At 44.7% G+C, this 24,121-nt stretch overlaps 1 protein-coding gene across 1 annotated transcript in view; it reads right to left on the minus strand.

The window, feature by feature from the left end:
- LOC135214166 (chondroitin sulfate synthase 1-like) overlaps positions 1 to 24,121 on the minus strand; it is a 53,177-nt gene that overhangs the window by 21,034 nt on the left and 8,022 nt on the right. The window contains exon 2 of the mRNA XM_064248237.1: positions 2,663 to 2,803. Within this exon, the coding sequence (XP_064104307.1) occupies positions 2,663 to 2,803 (141 nt within the window). The remainder of the gene's footprint in view (positions 1 to 2,662; positions 2,804 to 24,121) is intronic.

A 24,121-nucleotide genomic window follows, 5' to 3' on the forward strand; every position in this document is an offset into this window, starting at 1 on the left:
GCCTGACTCTGCAGGCGCCAGAGAAGCAATTCCTAGTAAGCTAGGATCGTTTCTCTTAGCCTACTGTCGGTCCCCCACCGGAGTGCGGGACGGAGGTAGAAACAAGAAGCTTGGAACCCGGGAGAGGAGCTAGGGATTAAGAACATGGTGCTTCGGGTCTGAATACCCGGCGGGGTAGATATGCCCGTCGCAGTAAGCGTACACGAAGCATGCTTAAATTAAGCTTAAATTACACTCAAGTTATTAAAACTACTATAATCTCAAACGTGTGTATAACTGCTCTGTCCGTTATCATATATTCCATGTGCAGTCCCTCCTTCCTCCATGATATCCTTCTACTTCCGGGTCCGACTTCGTGGGATCGGATCAGGGAAAATAGGCGAACCTAGGCCTGAATCTGATCATATAAGGAATCATAGCTATTATAATTATAACAGTCACGAACTCTTAGTCGGAACCCCGGTCCCGCCGGGGCGGGAGGATAGGTGCGGGGATAGAGGACTGCGGATAGGGAATGCGAGAACGCGGTGTCACGCGGCGTATACCATCCCAACGAGCCAGGTGGCCAACCAAGGCTCGCCAGGGTGGGCACCTCCCTTACCATCCACACTGAGCGTGGCGCAGTGAACCAATCTCCCGACTGTACCCCTACCCTCCCCCCCAATGTGTGAAAGGCTCGGGTCAGCTACATGGGGTAGCGTAAGGCGAGCCGCATCACCCCACTGAGGTGGGTCCAGGGGGAGGGAGGACGGCTAGCGGGGTGGCCCATTCGCAATCCGTTGGTCACAACAACCGGCCAGGTGGGTCAACCCCCAGAGAAGTCGTGAGCCAACCGATAACTGGGACAGAAGGCCAATAGGCCAACTGAAACATGCAAAACACGCAAAACAACAAATCAATGCAGTATAAATGATAATAAATGTAATACAAATAGTCCTGATGTGAGAGGGGACAGGGAAAGGGTAGGGGAGAAAAGGGATGAGTCCTCTCGAGCGGCTGGCTTAACCTTCGCAAAATCGGAACGATCTGGACATGTCAGCCAGGGAGGCTCTGAGCAGCTAGCCTAACCCGCCTAATTGGACTTTGTAATCGCGATTGGCCAGGAAGGCTAGGGTGGCTCAAGGACCATCGTGTGTAGGTCACGACAAGGGCCGATACCCTTCAAATGAAATTCAACCTGGTGAGGTAGTCCTTATTTATGAGACTAACATACGGGAAAAATGGAGGGATGGCTACGCCGCCCAACCAACGAATCAGTTGGGAAGACAGGCGAAGGGGAAGGATAAAAGGAATCCCAGATCTAGGCTACCTTCCGAGACCACGTGGCTCGAGTGGAAAGGCTAGTATAACCCTCGCGTTCAGAAAACTATCATATAACGTCAGGATAGAAATAAATATGCTCTTAAATTCTGAGTAACTGCTAATCTATCCAGATAAGGCGACTACAATTAGTATGGAAGACCAATTGAACGTCGTCATGAATATGAAAATTCGCGGGTAGCGATGCACGAAATGGCTGCCTCGGGAGCGGCGTCGTACAGGCTCCCGCTAAATAACAACGCCTAACATACTTATAATTAACATCACTACCCTAAAAAGTGGAAACGTATTAATTGCAGTACTCAACTTAGATCCAATGGATTCCTGACGCTCAGACATTGTTGCTTCAAAAACAAAGGGAAGAATTCTCAAAAACGCACACACACGTCTAGACGTAAACAGTGCTATTAAAGGAATTGCGGACAGGACGCTAGTAGCAGCAGTAGCGGGCAGTAGATGGCCTGGAACGGCTCCTCTGTAGAACGGGGGATATTGAGAAAGGAAGAGACTAATTGGCAGGGGACCTCTGACAGTGGTTTCACACGCCCCAGTTTCCATACTGACACCCTTAATTAAGGGTGAGCGAACCAGGAAACTCTGGCATAACCATATAGCTTTTTTCTTTTGCATATTTAGCAATATTTATACCTTAGAAATGAGTGCTATTGGAACATTTCATGGGATGACACAGGTTAGGCCCAGAAAATGCAAAATAATCAATATTTTAAGTTTTTTTGACAAAAAATGCAATAAGAATGCAGTTTACAGTTTTTAATGCACCCAAAGCATTAAAAGTAAGGTTTTCTTAGGAATTTTGACGATCTTCCACCTTACGACAATTTTCGGCTTATAACGCATCTCAAGAATGGAACCCCGTCGTAACCAGGGGACTACCTGTACTTGAAATTAGAATAACCAATAAATTTAAGAAAATAACCAATATCTTTTGTGGAAGATTAAAAACCTTTCTTCTTGAAATTACTGCAGAAAATGGAAAAGTAAAATATACAAGATTTCTGATTCAGTATGTATTAGAAGTAACCAAAAAATATTGTAAATCCTCAAAGAGAATCATGCTAAGTTTAACCGGACTAAAATAACACAATTAGAACAAAACATATCAGGCCTAACTTTAACAGCATTATCTTAATTAGTATTCATGATGAGGAATGACCAAGCTGACGGAACATTCTGCTTGTGCAGCACTATCTACCAAATATCTCTCAACAGGAGCAACCCACTAGATGTAATGATTAACCTAGTGGGTTGCTCCTGTTGAGAGATTTTAGTATCTTTGACAATCACTCATAAAAACATCTATCAGCATAGGTTTGCAACTTACTTGAATATATGAATGTAGCCTGAATAGATGGGTGTGATTTTTAATAGGATGTAAAGTTATAGCTCGATGAACTTCTCGCTGCTTAAGAGAACCAGTAAAGGCTTCAGTTCCACTGCTATTATGATACAAGATACTTTGCATCTGAAATGAAAATTACAGCTTTGAAATATTTTATAAAATAGTTTTCATACAATTTTCATGTTTTTTAATTACAAAGCTCTACAGAAAGGCCCTTCTCCACCTGTCTAACATCATTCAACAACTGCAGGAATTCAATCTCAACGAGAGATGCTAATGAAACTTTCTGTGAACCTAAAAACATCATGTCATGTATTTTACAGCACTCTGGGACCTTTGTAGCTTTTAGTCTTTACAGGTAACATGAATACGTAGTACTAGAACATATAATGCACCTGATGAAATTTCTTAACATTTATTTGCTCTTTCAAGAAAAAAAAATGCAGACAGTCTTATCACACAACTATCCTCTGACTATTAGAATGAGCGTTCCATGGATGTTTCTGTAAAACATATATCCACATTAATGGCAGGAAATTAGTCTCGTATTCGTGAATTTTTTCATGGAGCAATTAGTGCCACATGAGATTAGGTCCCAGCACCCCAACAGCAAGTTGAATTTTTGCATAAGTTTGGCACGGTCTCTAAAAATGCTAATAAATGCTTTTTCTAAAGTGTAAACACTAAATACAACCCTAATGCTCCCAAAGTATTAAAATCACAATTTTTAAAAGTAAATTGTATTTTTCCTAACTATACAAACTTGAGGTCCTTTACATAAGGAATTACTTTCAGCTAGGCTGGGATACAGCCGTTAAATTCTTGAACAAGGTAGTTGAGTAGTAACTACCATCTGGTAAGCAGATAGGCCCGCCCGCCTGGATGTAAACACACCACTTTGTCTTTCAACCCAGGTTTCAGATTTGAGGGGTGGCATGAGGTGAGCATTAATGTAAAGGGACCTCAGGTTTGTAAAGTTAGGAAAAATACAATTTACTTTTAAAAATTGTGATTTGTTCCTACACGATATACAAACCCTCGGTACTTTACATAAGTAAGACTCACTGATTGATGGGAGGAATGTGAGTTAACCTCTAGAACTGACTGGAGTTTTGCACACCTGGGCTATTCCTCCTGGTCGTAAGAGGGAGGAGGAGTGCCTTGCCTCTGACAACTTGATCGGAGCATAGGGGTTGTTTGATCAAGAGTCAGACTTCTGTACCTTTTCGAGAAGAGTGAGGAATCGTAACTCATCCGAAAAAGGGCTGGGAAGAATATTTAGTCTGATGCATTAATGCAAAGTTCTATGATTCTGATAAGAAAAACAGAAAGGAAGCTCGATGTGTAAGCTTACAGCATCAATCACCCGACCAGCCAGTGTAAGTTCGAGTCCTATCCTTGACCTAAAGGAAGAGGAGTAGAAGGACAAGGAGGGGAAGGTGGAGAGCCCAGTCACTCTTGAATCTTTCTTACCTCTAGAACCGCACAGCATAGGCGAGATGCAACTTGTCCTCTTGAAGGAGCCGGGTAAGCAAACATAACCTGTGAGTATCCACCACTAGTCCAAGCCCAAGAAAAAGAGGTTTCAAGGACCTCTGGGCAGACCTGAAGGAAGAAAGATAAAAATATGGTCGTGATGAGACCTCATCTATCTTCCAGTCCGACATATTCTTCAGAGCTATGGAATATACCCAGCCACTTGACGTATCCAACTGCAGAGAAGTCTCTCACAATCTCGTAAGACTCTGAGAAAGACTTGTCACTTCTGCATTGGAAGTCTGCAGTGGATAAAGGCATCGGCTTTCAATAAAGGGTGTTGATCCTTCATAGGTACAGTAATACACCAATAGGACAAAGTAACGACTGACCTGGATCAACCAATACAAAGTCCACAGCACAGGAGATCACAAAAGACTCGGACTCGTCAAGATGCTGACTGATTGTGCTGCCGCGTATCCGAGACGTAGTCAGTAATAGTCACAACGTGACACCTGCCTTTTGAAGGGTTATGCTGAGAACAACCATACAAATCATCTATCATGTTTGCCAACGACGTTGAGAGACAAGATGATGATTCTTGCAAGGCATGTGCAATTAGACGAAAGTCAAGTGCCTTTTAGAGACTGAGGTCCCATGTGATGGCAGGACAGAAGTTTCTCATCAGTAGTTGAATCTCAACTAAGGAGAAAATACTATATTACTAGTGAATGTGGACCTACGTCTTCACAGTTGAATTGAGAGAAATAAACTCTCATGATTCTGATCATAGAAAAAGTCCCATCGATGACACCAACCTGTGAAGACTGCTTCAATCCCTGTTGTTTTACAGAGGACTGAAAAAGTTATTCCACTATTTCATTGCTGCTCGGTGAGAAAGTCAAGAGCTTGCAATGAAGGCGGAGAGTCTTTCAGTAATGACAACACAGGGATTGTACTGGCAGAAGAACTGCTTCTTGAGGGTTGGATCAGGAAGGAAGTTTCTATTTACTTTGGCAGCAGAGCTAGTCAGGTGGGGAACAGCCAAAGTCTTCCGGTATTCATTTACAATTCGGGGTGAACACAATAATTGAACACCCTACGAATTAGGAAATGTATATTAGAAGACAAAACTCAAATTGTCTGAAGAAAAACATTCTGCATCATCGCAGCGGCCAATGGGGCAGGTGCGATGGAACAGAAGACTAGGCTACAGACTTCTGTTATACCACGGGGTAAACAGAAAGATGATAACGAGTCTGTCTTAAAATTCTCACAACGGTAAATGTGGAGCATGAGACATGGGCATTATGCGAGAATTCTGAGCCAACCAGACACCTAAGTCTGTGATTGCCAGGCAGAGAGATTCGAATTGATAGTTAATTCTTGACAGAGGAGAAACAATAGTACTAAACTGAAAAGAATCTCAAAGAGCGAGCAGTAACAAGGCAAAGCCATACCACTCGCTCTACTTGAATACCGAGTTGCCTGGTAGTGCATTCCATAATGCAATGTGTTCGGCTTGAACCATCGGGCACAAAAAAAGATATACTCAAGCATCTGCATTTTAACCGAAATAAGAGGGAAGACAACATTCCTGTTCATTGATAATGCAAATGTTGTGGTGTTGTTGGGAAACAATACCACTGGTTATCTAAAAATCAAAACCAGTCACTCTTGGGAGACCCAAAAGGCTGTCTTGCATTTCAGGTTAATTAAGAGAAGGTACTATTCATCTCGGTCACATACCAGAAGAACTAACTCACACATATGCACCTACTGCTCGGACGATGCAACTGATGACGGCAAATGTGGCATGTCGTGAGAGAAATATATTAGTATATTTATAAGTTCCTGTAAATCGCACTCCCTCTTAATTCTTCTTCATTCAAGGGATAAGAATAAGGACTGGAAGCAGACCTCCATCATTCTCTATGAAGAGAGCGAGGTGAAGTTGTCCCGAGGGAGACTTCTACGTGATAAACGGATACGGAAGATGACTAGACTCAAGCGAACTGGTGGTTGTTCCCAGAATAGTAGCACTGGAAAGGCGTTCATACCTCTCGGTGCTAAACAAATTGAAGTGTTTGGTAAGATCCTAAGATTGAACCAAAAACATAGTCTCTCGGGTTTGAACTCTGAGGAGTAGACTCTATAGAACTGCTCTTATTATTTTGTTCATTTTATCAACAATTACATTAACAAGATCCACATAAGAGTTAAATTGCTCTAGTACAGACCTACAAATTTTATTTATGATTACATTTTATTTTAACTAAATGTAGGGTAAGTGTAACCCTCCATAGTTGTTCAGTTCCTAAAGTCTTAATGTAAAGACATTGTTTGGCGTGTAAGAGAGAGAGAGAGAGAGAGAGAGAGAGAGAGAGAGAGAGAGAGAGAGCCTGTAAGAAATGAGTCTGATGGTGAATAAGAGAATTAAAGGTAAATTTGTACTTTAACAAGAGAGCTATTTAAATTCTTCCCCAGTCTCACTCTCTCTCAGCTGGTGAGTTATTGAAGCCTTACAGTAAAGACATTATTTGGCATTTCACAAGAATTTAAATACAGTGGTACCTCGAGATACAAAATTAATCCGTTCCGAGGCGGCCTTCGTATAATGAGTTTTTCGTATCTTGGAACACATTCTACATGTAAAATGGCTAATCCGTTCCAAGCCCTCCAAAAACACCCCGTTAAATTTCATAATAAAGCTAAATTGACCTATAAACAATGAAATACTACAACAATTTGAACCATTCAATACCTAAATTAAGAATAAAAATCCAAAACCTGTAAATAAAGTGTATATTAGTGTACAAGAAATATTATTGCTGTAACGTAAAATGTGGAAGCTTACCTTTCGAGTGAGGCTATCTCCGATAGTGGCGGCAGAGGAGGAGGAGGACAAACGGCAGATAACGTACGTACGTACGTACACTTAACTTTACGAAAACACATAAAAAATTCAAGGAAAACTATAAAACTAAAATTTACAAAACACCTTAACAAAACTGTAACACATAACTTACAAAAATCTAAAAATTACGTAAAAAAATTTTTTTTTTTTTATTTTTAACTTTTTTTTTTACTTTTACGTAGGTTTTTTTTTTTTATACAAATTTTCAACTTCTTCACCTGCTTTCAACATTCTGTTTTTCATCACTTGGTTCTTCCTTTTTGCTTTCAACTTTCTGTTTTTTATCACTTGATTCTTCCTTTTTGCTTTCAACTTTCTGTTTTTTATCACTTGGTTCTTCCTTTTTGCTTACTCCTGCTAATGCTGAAGGCCTCTTTAAAAAATAATGATCCAAGGAAGATTGCTTCTGCCTACTTTTCACAATGTTCCTGAAACGACTCAGGCAAACGTCATCGAACTGCGCAAGCATACGACCTGTGTGAGCCTTTTCGGGGTGTCTTTTTTCGATAAACGATTGCACTTTATGAAAAGCACCTAGAATATCCTTAATTTCTGCCGTTGTCATAGGCTCCTCCTCCTCTTCCTCGCCACTGCTAGAGAAATCCTCTTGAACGACGTTAAGTTGCATGGCCTCCAACTCCTTCAGGTCATCCGTCGTAAGCTCCTCTTGGTGCTCCTCGAGAAGGTCGTTGATGTCGTCCTCGTCGACGACCAGCCCCATGGACTTGCCGAGTGCAACGATCTCGTCAAGATCTGGTTCCAAAACAGTTTCGGGATCGTCAACTGTTTCTGACTCTGCAGCACCAGCTTCGCCCATGTCAAATCCCTCGAAGTCTCAGTCGGATACGGCATCAGGCCAGAGTTTCCTCCACGAGGAATTCAAGGTTCGCCTCGAAACCTCCTGCCAAGCTAGGTCCATGAGTCGGATGCAAATGACGATGTCGAAATGCTCCTTCCAAAATTGACGCAAGGTGAGGTTTGTGGTATCGGTGATGTCGAAACATCTCTTGAAAAGATGTTTCGTGTACAGCTTCTTAAAGTTCGCTATCACTTGCTGGTCCATGGGCTGGAGGAGAGGGGTGGTGTTGGGCGGAAGAAAAAGAATCTTAACGAAGGAATACTCCGCTAGGATATCTTCCTCGAGGCCAGGAGGGTGGGGAGGGGCATAGTTCAACACCAGCAGACATTTCAGGGGGAGGCGTGATACACCAGTAGGGGCTTCACCTTGCAATCCCCACTGGCGTTCGAACAAAGTGCGAGCGTAAGCCTGTCTTTCATAGGCTTATGCCCGGGTAGCTTCTTCTCTTCCTCCGTGATGTACGTCCGACGAGGCATTTTTTTCCAAAAAAGGCCAGTCTCATCACAGTTGAAAACCTGCTGAGAACTGTAGCCTTCCTCGGTCATCATCTCGTCGAAAGTCTTCTTAAATGCTTCGGCCGGCTTTCGTGTCCGAGCTGGCAGCCTCCCCATGACGCACCACCGAATGGATGCCAGTCCGTTTACGAAATTTCTCGAACCAGCCATGCGAAGCCTTGAACTCTGGCGTTGGCGTTGAAGTCCCTTCCCTTCCCTCGTCTTCCGTCTGCGCAATCAAATCGCCGAAAATAGCACTGGCCTTGTGAGCGATTGCCGTCTCCGTTACTGTATCGCCAGCGATTTCTTTGTCTTTTATCCAGATGAGGAGCAGCCGTTCCATCTCGTCGTGCACATAGCTTCTCTTGCTGGACAAAATAGTGATGCCCTTCGATGGTGTAGTTGCTTTGATGGCATTCTTCTGTATAAGGATGGTGCCTATTGTCGACGGATTACGGCCGTATTCCTTTGCGATCACACTCAATCGCATACCAGCTTCGTACTTCTTTATGATCTCCATCTTTGTCTCCAGAGACAGCATGCGCTTCTTTCCGTGAATTTCAACTTTCTTGGGACCCATGACTACGTTAATTTACGTAAAGTTACGTAATAATACAGTCTTCGCACAACACGATAATATGTACTGCAACGAAATCACTAACAAATTTACGTTACTAAACGAAATCGTTGGAGCGAACAAATGCCAAATGCGTACGGTAAAGTTTCGGGTGCGAAGTGGCCGAGCTACAGCACGCCAACACGTAGTACGTATGTATAGAAGATGCATGATGGGAGGGATGCTGTCCAATCAGAGAGAAGGATCTCATGGCTTAGCTAGCATCAGGAACCAATGGGAGAGCAGGAGGATGGTGGCGAGTCTACGATAACTAAGATGGCGGCGTGCGGCGCGAGTTTCAAAATTGTTATGGGGCGAATCTCGGACTTTCAGAAACCTTTCGTATCTTGAAAACTTTTCGTATGTAGAGCAGTAAAATTTTTCGTCTTTGCTTTCGTAACTTGGATTTTTCGTAAGTTGAGCCTTTCATATCTCGAGGTACTACTGTAGATCATTTGTTTAAGTAAAAAATTACATTTAATTCTCTGATTCACCATCAGAATGATCTATTACAGATCTCTCTCTCTCTCTCTCTCTCTCTCTCTCTCTCTCTCTCTCTCTCTCTCTGTGTTAAATGCCGCACAATGTTTTTACATTAAGGCTTCAATAACTCAAGAGCTAAGAGAGAGAGGGAAAGGGGGGGGACGGGGGAGGAATTTAAATAGCTCCTTTGCTAAAGTCCAAATTTACATTTAATTCTCTGATTCACCATCAGAATCATCTATTACAGATCTCTCTCTCTCTCTCCTCTCTCTCTGTTGCTGGGACTTAATTGAGAGAGATATATCTGTAATACATGATTCTGATGGTGAATCAGAGAATTAAGGTAAATTTGGGCTTTAACAAAGGAGCTATTTGAATTTTCCCACCGCCCCAAACTTTCTTTCTCTTTTCAAGTTAAATGGCAAATAATGTCTTTACGTCAAGGCTTCAATAACTCAACAGCTATTGTGGCTTACACTTATAGTTAATCAAAATAAAATTTGATTAAACAAAGTTATTAGGTTCTCTAACACAACATTTTAGCATTTGCACCCGTGTTATGCAGATATATAATTTTTCATGTGAGTAATTTCAGTAAAAAAAATTTAACATTCCAAGTCTTATTTACCAATGAATTTTTTAAAAGGAAAATTAAGTCATTTATAGTGATTTATTCCACAATCATAAATACAGTACATTCATCTTTAAATAAGTTTACAGCAGATTATCAGCAACATCTCAGTATGTTGTAGCTTTTATCAGTTTTGAAATATTTTCATATGAATCAAAATAAATAGAACAAATTCGACCTTCGGTCAACTTTAACTTGACCGAAATGGTCGAAAACTGCAATTGTAAGCTAAAACACTTACAGTCCAGTAATATTCAATCAATTACCTTTATTTTGCAACAAACGGGAAGTCTCTAGCACAATATTTCGATTTATAGTGAATTTTCAAAAAAAAAAAACTCATTTTACATCCGCGCATTGTGAATTCATGCATCATTTTGTGATAATATCTTTGTGTTGCTTTGATCATTTTACAAGTTGTTAGATACCAAAATCATTGCAATTTAGTGTACAATACAACAACAAAAAATAAACTCATTAGCTTTAACCGTTTTGCTCACAGCACGATTTGTATACAAATTATTTATGAAATTTTTTTTTTGCATTGTCATATATTCCAATATTTAAATATAATAATGATATTTTTTTCATTTCTGATGGTTGCATACTAAACGTCAGGAGCCAAAACTGAACTCTTAATCTTAAAAACTATACATGCTGTGATTTTTTTAAAAAACTTTTTTACCGCTTCGGCGCTAACTCCCGAATACCGCCAGCATACGACAGACACTTTGGTAAATAGAGGCTCGGCATTTAAGGGTTAATAGAATGCTTTAATGTGGGTTTAACAACAAAAGAAATCACAACACAAACCAGCATGACAGAACAAATGGTCTATCATTTGTAAGCAAAATTCAAGGCTGGAGGCTGGAAAGAATTACCCTTGCATCTAAAGGTGCCAGGGAACCCCCAAAGATAAATAAGCGAACATTAGCTTTTATAAAGAGGGAGTTAGACCTTGGTCCTACACTAAGAACAAGAACAAGAAAAAAAAAAAAAAACCTTAACCCTTAAACGCCGAAGCGGTAAAAAAAAATGTCTCCCGTGTGCCGGAGGTGTTTCAGAGTGAGCGCTAAGGCGGAAAAAATATTTTTTTCAAAAAATCACAGCGTGCTTAGTTTTCAAGATTAAGTGTTCATTTTTTGGTTTTCTCATTTTTTTTGTCATTGGCTGAAGTTTAGTATGCAACCATCAGAAATGAAAAAAATATCATTATCATATATAAATAATGCGATATATGATAGCGCAAAAACGAAATTTCATATATAATTGTATTCAAATCGCGCTGTGCGCAAAACGGTTAAACGTAACAAGTTACTTTTTTATTCGTTGTAATGTACACTAAATTGTAATCATTTTGGTATATAACACATTATAAAACGATAAAAGCAACACAGAGAAAATATTATCACAAAATTTTGGCACTTATAGTTATTTATATGAAAATATTTCAAAACTGATAAAAGCTACAATCATGAGTATTTTTTTGTTGTATTCTACATAAAAATGCGCACATTTTCATATATAATACTCCATGTAACGGCTAATTTAAAATGGTACAAAAATTATGTCAAAGTGACGAAATAATTTCCGAGATATGTCACAGATACTTTTTAGTGTGGCACAAAAGAAATTCGCGCTTGCGCGCCTGCGTAACGATTGTAAACAAAACAACACCTTGATCCGTGAACTCCCAGCATCCCCCAAGGCGCGTGATTCAAGAGTTTTCGGCTGGTAGGGCTAAAAGTATTTTTCCGCGAATTTTTTAAAAAACTTTTGTATGTCGGCGTAAAATACGTCCAGTCGGCACCCGAGAGACAAAAAATTTTGATGTAAAATACGTCCAGTCGGCGTTTAAGGGTTAAGTTACTGGAAGGCATCTCTATAAGGACATTCAGGATAACCAACAAAACAATTGTCCTATAAGACAGTAAAGGCTAAACCAAAACCTGCGGTAACTCCATCCCAGTTAAAAAAAGGAAGAATTTTGCTATTAAATACGTATAAAGATTGGACGCAGGCAGTGGAGGGCTGTACTTTGGAATGATGAAAGCAAATTTCTCGTCAGTGACATGAAGAGGAAACGTGTACGAGTGCCAAAAGGGGCCGGTAGGTCGGAACCCTAGTACACAGCTTGTACTGTGAAACACCCAGCTTCTCTCATGGTATGGGGGAGTTTTGCTTTTGGCGGTAAAGGGAAGCTTATCATCCTACCTAAAGGTCAGACAGTTACTATGGTGTATTAAGTTATTAACAAACAATTTGGCTGACTGTTTCGCCACAACTAGAGCAGAGATTCTTCAGCAACATAGGGCACCTTGCCATACTGCAAAAGTTGTGAAGAAGTGGCTTACTGATAGCAAAACTGATTACACTGAGGACTGGCCAGGTAACTCACCAGACATCAATCCCATTGAGAACCTTTGGCTAAAATAATAGGAAAATTGCCTAACAAGGACACTTCAACAGTAGAGAAATTGGAAGCAGAACTGTGCCTCGTCTGGGAAAACATCGACCCCTCAATCTTGGAAAACCTTGCTGATGGTATCCCTAAACATTTGAGAGAGATCCAAAAGTGAAAGGGATATCCCATAAACAAATAATTGATTGTTTAGTTATTATTCAAATTTGCAGTCTCCTGAAACCTGAGTCTTCCCCTGGGACTATGGCTCCGGAGGAAGCAGCAAGTCTAGACACTGTAAAGGATCACAAGTCTAGCCAGGAGACTGCCTGAAGAGCTGCCATTGCAGTAGTCTCCAGTGTTGCTGCTTCATGTTGAGAGAGCTATTCTCTTGCTCGTCAGGTGTTGCAGCAACAGACCGGGACCCAGGTAAACCGGGTCCAGGTCCATCAGGTTGTCAGTAGAGGGTTCTCTGGGGGCTTGCTAGCAGGGTTGGTACTGGTAGAAGGGCTAGTACTGGGACCAGGACTGGTAGTAGTGATAGCAGCGCCTCTGCTAGCAGCGCCTCTGCTAGCAGCAGAGCGACTCTGTCTGCTAGATCGTGCACCAAACTTACGCCTCTGGCCGGTAGAGGACGAGGAAATAGCTTGTCCAGGGACAAGGTGTTCACCTGTTCCCATACACCTTCGGCCAGGCCTGACCACGGCAGCCCCATTGAGGTCTTCGGTTCCCACTTGGGTACCCCAAAAGGGTTCAAGACGATCGGAGCATTCCCTCAACCAAGGAGGCCATGGTCATTTCCCCGAGATTGTCATGCTGATGTATTAGCACTACGATTTCTGCAAAAGTCCTCTGAATCTTGGGGTGTCCGAGACTCTGGGTAGAGGACCTTCGAGCCCTTTGAGAGACTGGTCATCCCGATCAACTCTCCCCTGAGGGAGAACCTCACCAGATTCCTTAGATCCTTCCTCAGCGACGAGGGCGTATTTCCGGTGGGATCCTAGAACCCCTCCAGGAACATAACCCCTCGCCCCTCCTGGTGTAGCCCGAGGAGGTAGAGGGAATAGGATAGGAGGACCGGATGCTCTCCCTCCTCCTAACAACGCTGCTGCTGGGGGAGTGAGCCATACCCTTGACCCATGGTGACAGGGGCGTGGGTCTATGAGAGCGCAATACCCTAAACGATGGCATTCCCATGCATTGTCATCACAACGCACCCCAGCCCTCTTTGAGGTCAAAAACCTCACACAAAGAGGGCTGTACAGGGGACCTCCTTTTAGTTTCTCCAGATGCCTTACTCTGAAGAATGGAGACATCAATCCTGGCTCCTGTAGAAGAACCATGCTTGGTCTTCACAGGTAGGTCCGAGCCATGGGTTGGTCTCTACTCTTGCTCCATGCCCCTTCATTGACTGTGGATGTACGTCCTCCATAGGTGGTCGTACATTCGAAGATTCTTGCGAATGAGACTTCGACATGGTCTCTGTCTCTGGAGCAGTGCCCTTGGAAGCAGAGGCTGGAGAACAAACCTTGGTTTGAGCTCCAGAGGCTCCCGAGACCCTGGTCCCTGGGGACAGTGTCTCAGTCCCTGCAGACACTTAGAAGTCTCAAAACAAGGCTTCTTCAGGGGCAGAGAAGCTACCTTCCCCTTTGTATGCTGTGAAGCTTCCAAAGGGGGAGGTGAGGAGGTGGCAGGTGATGACGATGATGACAAGGACGAAGACGAAGTTGAAGACGAAAACACTTCTTCGCCTTCCTCTTTGACAGCTTCCGCAGCAGAGTTGTCAGGGGCCCCAAAGGGGCGTCAGACGACTCATCAGGTCCAGGAGCTGGTAGGTGGGCAGGAACAGGTGCAGGTACAGATGCAGGAACAAGCGGGAATATTGGAAGGCCTCAGGACAGGTAGCGTTGCCACATTAAAACCAGGAAGGGGAGGAGGCATTGCAGGGACAGGAGCTAGCAAGTGATAGGCTGTAGATGTGGTCTGGTCCCCATTACTACATAGGTGATACATTGGTCGAGTGATGAGACCAGACCAGTTGTGCTGCTGGCACCTCTACCGAGATGTAACAGTAAGCCTGGACTGATAGCTATTCCCAAAGAAGTCCACTTTAGTTCTAAGTCTGACACCTCAGATATTAATGACGGGGGTCACTCCTCGTTCCGAAGTATACCTTCGAAGCAAGGGGAGGCCCCTAAAGGAGCGATCCCCAGGTCTAGAACCACAGGCATTCCCCCCTTCTTCTTTCCTCTCCAACTCGTCGGAAGGGGCAGAAGAAGATGAAGCCTCTCCTGAAGGGGCAACAGCAAGTACAGGATGATGACCAGGAGAGAGGTAAATAGAACGGAAGAGGTGAGGTTAGTACCTCAGTGTGGTGGGAGGTCTTACCCCCATCAGAGATGGACAAAGGGCGTGAAGATCGATCTATCGGGAGCGGAAACTGCTGCACCTCTTACACTCTATCCTGGTGTAGTGACTCGAAAATGAGATTCCAAAGTTATCTGAATTTTTATTTTGTTAATTTTCAGTTTAAAATTTTGGTTTTTCTGGGCTTGGCCCGTGTCGCTCCGTGAAATAGGTTCCTTTAGCACTATTTCTAAGGTAAAATATTGTTATAATACCAGAGAACAGCTAAATTGGAAATGCCAGATTATTCTGGCTCGCTCACCTTTATTAAAAAGGTGTCGGTACGGTTTCTGGGGCGAGTGAAATCACTACCACAGGTCCTTTTCCATTTAGCTTCTTCCTACATCAAAAAACCTCAAAAAGAGAGGAGCCGACCTAAGGCTCACTACCTACTACCGTGTAGGTAGCGCCTCTGCCGTCATTCCTTTGATAGCACTACTACGCTGCACAAGCATTTTATTTTGCTGTGTTGTGTTTATCGCTTTTTTGGAATTTTTATTTCAACATGGATCGTCAATCTGCTTCTGCATCCAAGTTAAGTACTGCTATTATAGTTAACACTATTTAGGGGTCGCCCTTGGCAGGTTTAACCAAATTATTTAGGTTTTTATGAGTCGACGATCCACGTGGCGCCGGCCCTGAGCCGCCATAGCAGCGTGCTCCTTTGTGTCTCCTCGTTTCGTGTCTCACGTGGTCTCCCATACCAAGTGAGCTCGAATTATTATATCAGTATTGTTATGTCATTAGTTGTTATATTATTTTTGGTGATGCATTGTTGACGATATTGTCTCTACACGGGGGAATTTACCGAGCACGTGTTCCCGTTTTGTAGCCTTTCGGGACCCTACCGAACCACTTTTCATGCATGCATGTTCCCTTTTGGTTAGGTTACCTTGTTAGGCTCTGTGAGAATTATGCTAGTCCTCCTTTTGGTCCTAGCCTACCCTGGCCACCTGTCCCGCGTTTATTCGTCACAACACTAAGCCAGCTGCTCCGAGTTTCCAGGTCTTGACCACCCTTCCCGGTTGGTCCTGCCTAGTCCTCCACGACATTCCTCTTTCTCTTCGCCTCATTTTATTTCATTTCCCCCAGTGTATTCTTTAGTTTCCGTTTTATTTTATCTCATATCAGTGAGTCGGCTTCGGTTGGCCTATAGCCTTCCTTTCGTCTGGCCTTCTTCACCTCATGGGTGTCCGCACCCAACCGTGAAAGCTCCAGGCGATCACGTAGTAGCCACCTCGCTACCACACCCCCACCCCCCCCTCAACATCTCCCACCCAGGTGGGTGATATCTCGCTCACGTTGTCGCTGACAGCCGATCCGAGTTCCACCTCGGGGATGGAGGGAGGCCCCCACAGGGACCCATGGTGTGCGGGTGGCGCTACTCAGCCGTTCTCATTCCAGCCTCGGCAGGCCACCAGGCTCGGATGAGCTCGGCTTCCCTCGGCTCCCTGGGCCATATCCTTGCCATCAGTCATCCCTCCCACCCGCTCTGGCGGAACAGGATTCCGGCATAGCCGGACTCCTTGTGGGTGATGACTATTCGGAGACTCCGGCCTCCAGCGGGCTTACATTATTTCATTTATCACCTTATATTCTTTTATGTATTTGTCTTAGTTTAACCTTGAAGCCAACATGCTTCTTCAGGAGCTACCCCTCCCTCTTAGTTTAAGTCTTATGGCGGAGTTACCAAGCTCCGCCGCCTCACCCGATCTCTCCCATCTCGACACCCGTTACCTGCTTGGACTACTCCTTCTCCGGTGTATGGCAATATAGTAGTAGCTACCCCGCTTCAGTTGTTTTCTGTTCTCCTGTGTCACCGGAAATACGGTTAACTACTTGCTACTAGCTCTACCGGTTTCTCCAGCATGGTGCATGGCAAGAGGAGGCTGAGACAGGGATAATTTTACAACCCCGGAACACTCCGGTGTTATGACATATCAACCACGGACATTGTCCGAACGGTTAACAATGGTACTCATGTATCATTTCATTTACAGGCCACCCATTGTATGGAAACCGGCTGCAACGCCGTCCTCCAGGATCCCTGTGGGCACGATGTCTGCCGGACCCACACCACCTGTGCAGTCCAACTAGAAGGTTCAGTAGTGTGGCATCACGAGAACTGTATCACCTGCTACGATCTCGTGGAACGAGTCTGCTCTGATGTAAGTGACTCTCCGGCGTGTACATAGAGATACAGGGTGGACCACTGTAACATATATGTCAAACATATGCCTCCTAAGTTAAGTTATAATAATAAGAGATAAGTTTAAGTTTAACACTAACCTTCTCTTACTCCCATGGGAGCCCAGTCTGTTTGGGATGATGCTCTCTCCACCCTCAAGGTATGGGTGGGCGGCTTCGGGCAGAATGTAGCCAAGGCAAGGCCATACATCCTCTCCCAAGAGATGGCTACTTTGATCTTCCCCGGGGGGAGGAACACCGGCTACGTAGACCCCGAAGTAGCAGCTCCTCTCATAGCTTCTATTCAAGCCGCGGTGTCCCAACACCCAGAGGAGGCTTCGGCGCAGGAGGTCACAGAGGAGGTCGCGGCACTCGATCTGGATGTCGAGCCCATGACTGTGGACGGCATGGGCAACGGTAAGGAGGCTAGTGAGGCAAGCTTTGTAGGTGCTCAAGGCCTCCCCTTGAGCACGTCTAGACCTTCTTCTCCTTCCTCTTCTACTTCCTTCCAGGGATTCTCCGGGGGATTTCCGGCATTTAGGTCAAAATCCCTCTCGGCGATCCCTAAAGTCAAGGGCAAGCGTGACTCTAAATCGCTGCCAAAGCCCCTTCCTAGAAAATCAAGCACCAGCCAAGTCCGTAAAACTCCAGCTCACCATCTCGGAGCGGACAAAATCAAACATGGGTCTCTCTCCAAGGGGTTGAAGACCAAGTCTTCCAAGGAAAGAGCCCACTCTTCCTCTTCCGACCCTGTGGCATCCACCTCTAAAGGTGCGATACCGAAAGTATTCAAGGAGAGACCACAGCCCCCCTCCTTCGACCAGGAAGCATTCGCATCCAATATGATGCAACAAATGGGGAACATGGTAGGAAACTTGGTCAATACCAAGTTTCAAGAAATCTTAGAAAGGCTGGTCACTCAGGAGACCATAGTCGCAGGTCTCCAACAAGGCGTAGCGTCGGGGCTTCAACAAGCCAGCCAAGTACCCCAAGGCCAGTTTATGCCGGACTCCTCCACTCTCCCTCCCTTCCACCCAAGCAACCCATGGAGGGTAGCTAACTATGCACCTTTCGTAAACAGCATGCTTACGATTGAGGGCTGCGGAACTTGAAGGATTGAGGACTTCGAGTTCCACCCACCAGGGTTGCAAGCCCCTTTCATAGGCTATGTCCGTCTTACGGAATCTGCCTTGATAAGGGAGGACAAGGTCCCGAAAGTGACGGTCATCCTCTCTCGAGACCAGGCACAACAGGCTTGGATCTGTAACCTCGATGAATGGCAGTGTGTTAACACAAAGGTTACGGCCTTCAGGAGTCCATTCACAATTTTCACCGTGGACGCGGAAACCCCAATCCCGTTCACATCTAAAGTGGCAGAACTCACTCTGCAAACTGCAATGAGAGATGAGCCTATGCCATAGCTCCGGGAGACGGAACCAACATCTCTGCTACTTCCCGGAACAGATGACAAATGGGTAGACCTCCCAGCCACCTTCTCAGTTGGCAAACTCAAACCTGACTGTGCCATCTCTCTCTTTAGTGAGAGACTACCCAGGCTGTCTGATGGGCTCATCCAGACGGAATTCGACGCTAGGACACGGCTTGCGAGGTCCCTCGACGGTCTAGTCATGACAGAGACAGCGGCTCTTGTCTATGCACAAGAGCCGTTGTTCCAGATCATTGCTAAGGCACAATTGCTAAGTATGCAATGTGACTTATAAGATTTTGTTGTGGCTAGGAGGAACTGCAGGAAGCATGTCCTAGCAGAATCAACGATCAGGCACGAACCCAACAAACTCCTGGCTTCTTCTATATGAGGGGCGGATCTCTTCCCAGCCTCAGCGGTAAACGAGGTGCAACATGAGGCTGCTAGGTTGAACCAAAGCCGGAGGGTTCGGTGGGGATTAGTCTCCAAGAGAAAATCGGAGTCTTCCACATCGAATCCCAGAGGAAAGAAAAAGCCTAGGAAGTTCCAGCCCTTCCAGGCACCGCAGCAGCAAGCTTTGGTTCAGGCAGTACCGGTTCCCCAACCCTCTACCTCTAAGAGCCAACCCAAACAGCAGTTTGTGCTGTTGACTCAGTCCCAACATCCGCAGGTGTCAACCTCCTTTGCTGTCTCCCCAGCCTTTAACCCAACCTTTGAAAGCCAGGCATTTCAGGCCTTCAATAGGTTCGGTAGGGGCAGCAGAGCTAGAGGCGCCTTTCGTCAACGAGGCGGCGGAAGGGCTACCAGCAGAGGCAGGGGTTCACGCGGAGGACGTGGAGGCCGTCCATCAGCAACCCAATGAGAACCCCAAGGTAGGAGGGAGGCTGTACCTCTTTCGTCATCGTTGGAGGTTCAGCAATTGGGCCCAAAGTATTGTGTCCAAAGGTCTGGGGTGGAGTTGATAGAGTATTCCCGCGATCTCCTTCAAAAAGGAAGTGTCAAGAGTCAAACATTTAAAATTTCAAGGTCGCTTGTTCAGCATGCCAAAGAAAGACTCGGACAAACGAAGAGTAATCTTAGACTTATCCCGTCTAAATTTATTCATTCATTGCGACAAGTTCAAGATGCTGACCATTTCACAGGTGCGGACCTTACTTGCCCGTCACCACCTCTATAGATCTTACAGACGCCTACTATCATGTCCCGATAGCAAGACACTTCCGCCCGTTCCTAGGCTTCAAGTTAGGGAACAAAGCCTACTCCTTCAAGGTAATGCCCTTCGGGCTCAACATAGCACCCAGGATATTTACAAAGTTGGAGGATACGGTAGTCCAGGAACTAAGGTCTCAGGGAATCATGGTAGTAGCCTATCTGGATGATTGGCTCGTGTGGGCCTCAAGCATCGAAGATTGTTGCAAAGCAACTGCCACGGTCATCCGTTTTCTAGAATACCTAGGATTCCAGATAAACAGGACAAAGTCCTGGCTAACCCAGGCGTCCCGTTTCCAGTGGCTGGGAATTCGTTGGAATTTGGATTCGCACACTCTATCAATTCCGCCGTTGAAAAGGAGAGAAATAGCCAAGGCAACCAGACAATTTCAAAAATGCAAACAGACATCCCGGAGAAACCAAGAAAGAATCTTAGGTTCTCTACAATTCGCTTCGGTGACGGACGTCCTGTTGAAAGCCAAACTGAGAGATTTAAACCGGGTTTGGCGTTCAAAAGCAAACAAAAGGTTCCGGGACAGGTTAGCTCCGATTCCGGCGATCTTGCGGAAACGTCTTCGTCCATGGGCAGAGGTCAAGAATTTGGCAAAGACAATTCCCCTACAATTCCCTCCGCCGGCCTTAGCGATCCACACAGATGCATCACTAACAGGTTGGGGAGGGTACTCACAGTACAAGAAGGTACAAGGAACATGGTCCCTTCAATTCCGCCAGCTTCATATAAATGTGCTGGAAGCCATGGCGGTATTCCTCACCCTGAAGAAGATTCGCCCAGCCAAGAAATCTCATATCAAGCTGGTGCTCGACAGCGCAGTGGTAGTACACTGCATCAGTAGGGGAGGTTCCAAATCAAGCCACGTGAACCATGTCATGATAGCCATCTTCTCGCTAGCAGGCAAGAACAAGTGGCACCTATCAGCCACTCACCTTGCCGGAATAAGGAACGTGGTGGCGGATGCGCTATCACGCTCAGTCCCACTGGAGTCCGAGTAGTCTCTGGACAAGGAGTCATTCAGTTGGGTATGTCAGCTAGTACCGGGTCTTCAGGTGGATCTCTTTGCCACGGAGTTGAACCACAAACTCCCTTGTTATGTGGCCCCCAACCTGGACCCTCTGGCTTATGCCATGGACGCGTTGGCTATAGATTGGAATCAATGGAACAAGATTTACCTTTTTCCTCCGGTGAATCTTCTCCTGAAAGTTCTGAACAAGCTCAGGACATTCAAGGGTCACATTGCTCTGAGAGCTCCCAATTGGCCCAAGAGCAATTGGTTCCCTCTTCTTCTGGAGTTGGGGCTCCGCCCTCAACGGATTCCCAACCACAAGCTGTCACAGCTAGTGCAAACGCGGACTGTGTTCGCTTCCTCAGGAATTCAGAAAGCCCTAACTTTATGGACTTCATGAAGTTTGCAGCTCAGAGGGATGCTGATATCGATCCTCAGAACATCATGTTCTTAGAATCTGATAAATGTGAATCAACCCTTCATCAATATGATTCAGCAGTTAAAAAACTGGCTGCTTTCCTGAACGAGTTTAATGCACAAACCATGAACACAAATCTTGCAATCTCCTTTTTCAGATCATTATTTGAAAAAGGTTTGGCAGCTAGTACCATCACTACTACCAAATCGGCTCTGAAAAAGATTTTCCAATTCGGTTTCAAGATAGATCTAATGGATTCATACTTTATCTCTATCCCCAGGCCTTGCGCCAGGCTCAGACCTACTGAGCGGCCCGAGTCAGTGTCCTGGTTCTTAAATGATATTCTTAAGTTGGCCTCAGATACTAACAATACCTTGTGCGACTATCTAGCCCTATTGAGGAAAACACTATTCCTCATAAGCTTAGCCTCAGGAGCTAGAATTTCAGAACTGTCGGCCTTATCTAGAGACCCAGGTCATATAGAATTTTTCCCTTCAGGGGAAGTATTACTTTCTCCAGATCGACAATTTCCTGCCAAAATTGAGGATCCATTAGATAGGTGGGCCCCTTGGAAAATTATTCCGCTTCCACAGGACCCATCCCTATGCCCAGTCACTTCATTGAAAGCTTACTTAGACAGGACAACTTTGAAATCTTCTGGACCTCTATTTATTAGAGAAAAAGGTGGCACTATTTTCCTAAAAGCTATTAGGCAACAAATTTTATATTTTATCAAACAAGCCAACCCTTCCCACAGGTACATGATATTCGGGCTATAGCTACCTCAATAAACTTTTTCCAACATATGAAATTTGAAGATCTGAAGAAGTACACTGGCTGGAAATCTCCGACAGTATTCAAAAGCCATTATCTTAAGTCCTTGGAAGCCCTTAAGTACCCGGCGGTAGCGGCGGAAAACACAGTTTCCCCCGATACAGCCGGAGATAGTAGTCAGTAGTCTAGCTTATGTCTCTCCTTTGCCTTCTCCTTCCTACCGGCCTCATTAGCATTCTTGCCTTAGCCCAGTTACGTCACAGCCGTACTGGTCCTTGGATGTAACATATTGTACATATTATTAGTTCATAAGAAACTTCCATCTAAATGTGTATTTACTATGGTGTTTTATATTTTATGATAGTTTTAAGGTTATTTAGTCTTAATGTTACCAGTTTGTAACTTAATCTAGATTATAATGAACTAACCTTAATTGTTTTTCATTTGCCCTTTGGAAGTATTTTATGTTTTTCCTTTTTCCTACGCTTGGTATTTTCTCTGGTACTATTTCACGGAGCGACACGGGCCAAGCCCAGAAAAGGGATTTTGACATAGGAAAAATCTATTTCTGGGTGAAGGACCCGTGTCGCCCAGTGAAATCCCACCCTTATCTTTTTTCCCCCCCTTGTGTAAACCAAGCTTGGGTGCTATCTGCAGGGATGGCAGCAGAGGCGCTACCTACACGGTAGTAGGTAGTAAGCCTTAGGTCGGCTCCTCTCTTTTTGAGGTTTTTTGATGTAGGAAGAGACTAAATGGAAAAGGACCTGTGGTAGTGGTTTCACTCACCCCAGAAACCATACCGACACCTTTTTAATAAAGGTAAGCGAGCCAGAATAATCTGGCATTTCCAATTTAGCTGTTCTCTGGTATTATAACAATATTTTACCTTAGAAATAGTGCTAAAGGAACCTATTTCACTGGGCGACACAGGTCCTTCACCCAGAAATAGATTTTTCTTACGTCAAAATCCCTTTTCTGGGCTCAGCCCGTGTCGCTTTGTGAAATATCCTTTTAGTTCATATTTCTAAGGTAAATAATGCTAACATTACCAGAGAAAAAACCAAAATGGGATGTCAGAACATTCTGACTCGCTCACCCTAAATAAAAAGAGGGTGCCGGTATGGTTTCTGGGGCGAGTGAAACCACTACCACGGGCCTCTTGTCATTTAGATCTCTCCTTCACAAAATCCCCCTGCTAGAGAGAGCTGATACACAGCCCGCGCCAGCAACTACTACTACCAGCGCTCCCACGCCAACACCAGCGCCTCTAGCGGCCATCCTTTCTGTTAGCAGAATCTAGCACGCACGTGTTTTTCCTTTGCTGTGTTATTTCGCTTGACTTTTTGGATTACCATTAGTGATGGAGCGCCAAGCTATTGCTGCAACTAAGTTAAGTACTGCCTAAGTGTTTCACGTAATTTTAGCCAGTTAGGGCCCGTTTTACCACTTTTATTTAGGTTATATGACGGTGCCCTCCGCGACATGGCTACAGGCTCGCCTACCCGGCTCGCCTCGTGTTATTCTTATTCAGCTCCTTCAGTCTCCCATACCAAAGTAGCTGTTTCTGTGCAGTATTTATTTTATGTTTTTGTGCCGTGCAAGATTTTGCTATTGATTTTATTTGATTTTATGGGAATCCAGCTCGATTGAGCTCATGCCTTATTACCTTAGCTCAGTGTTCATGCATGCATGTGCCTATGTCTAGGTTTGTTAGGCATTTAGGACGTATGTCCTTTTCTTTTTAGTCCTACCACCCTGGCAATTGCCCTCCGTTCCTACATACCGGCAGAGTCCAGCTCCCGAGTGGTTAGGCGCCCTCCCTCCCGGGTCGGTTAGCCTAGCCTCTCTAGGACATTTCTTTCTCTTTTACTTTTGATTCCCTTCTTTTCTATTATATTATGTATTTTTTATTTTATGTAGAGACGGTTAGAGGTAGCCTAGGCTATCTCTTTCGTCGGGCCTACCGTCCACGTGGTCCTACCACGTTCACGGTGGGCCAGGCAATCGCACTGAGCGACCGGCTCAGTCACCCTCCCTTCCTCCCCTTCCCCTACGGGAGTCGGGGAGGCACGTACCGCTCGCTCACGTTGCCGTGGCAACACCCGGGCTCTCTCCCCTCCTT

This window comes from Macrobrachium nipponense, chromosome 45 (assembly GCF_015104395.2).
Source record: "Macrobrachium nipponense isolate FS-2020 chromosome 45, ASM1510439v2, whole genome shotgun sequence".
In the NCBI taxonomy this organism is placed as follows: domain Eukaryota; kingdom Metazoa; phylum Arthropoda; class Malacostraca; order Decapoda; family Palaemonidae; genus Macrobrachium; species Macrobrachium nipponense.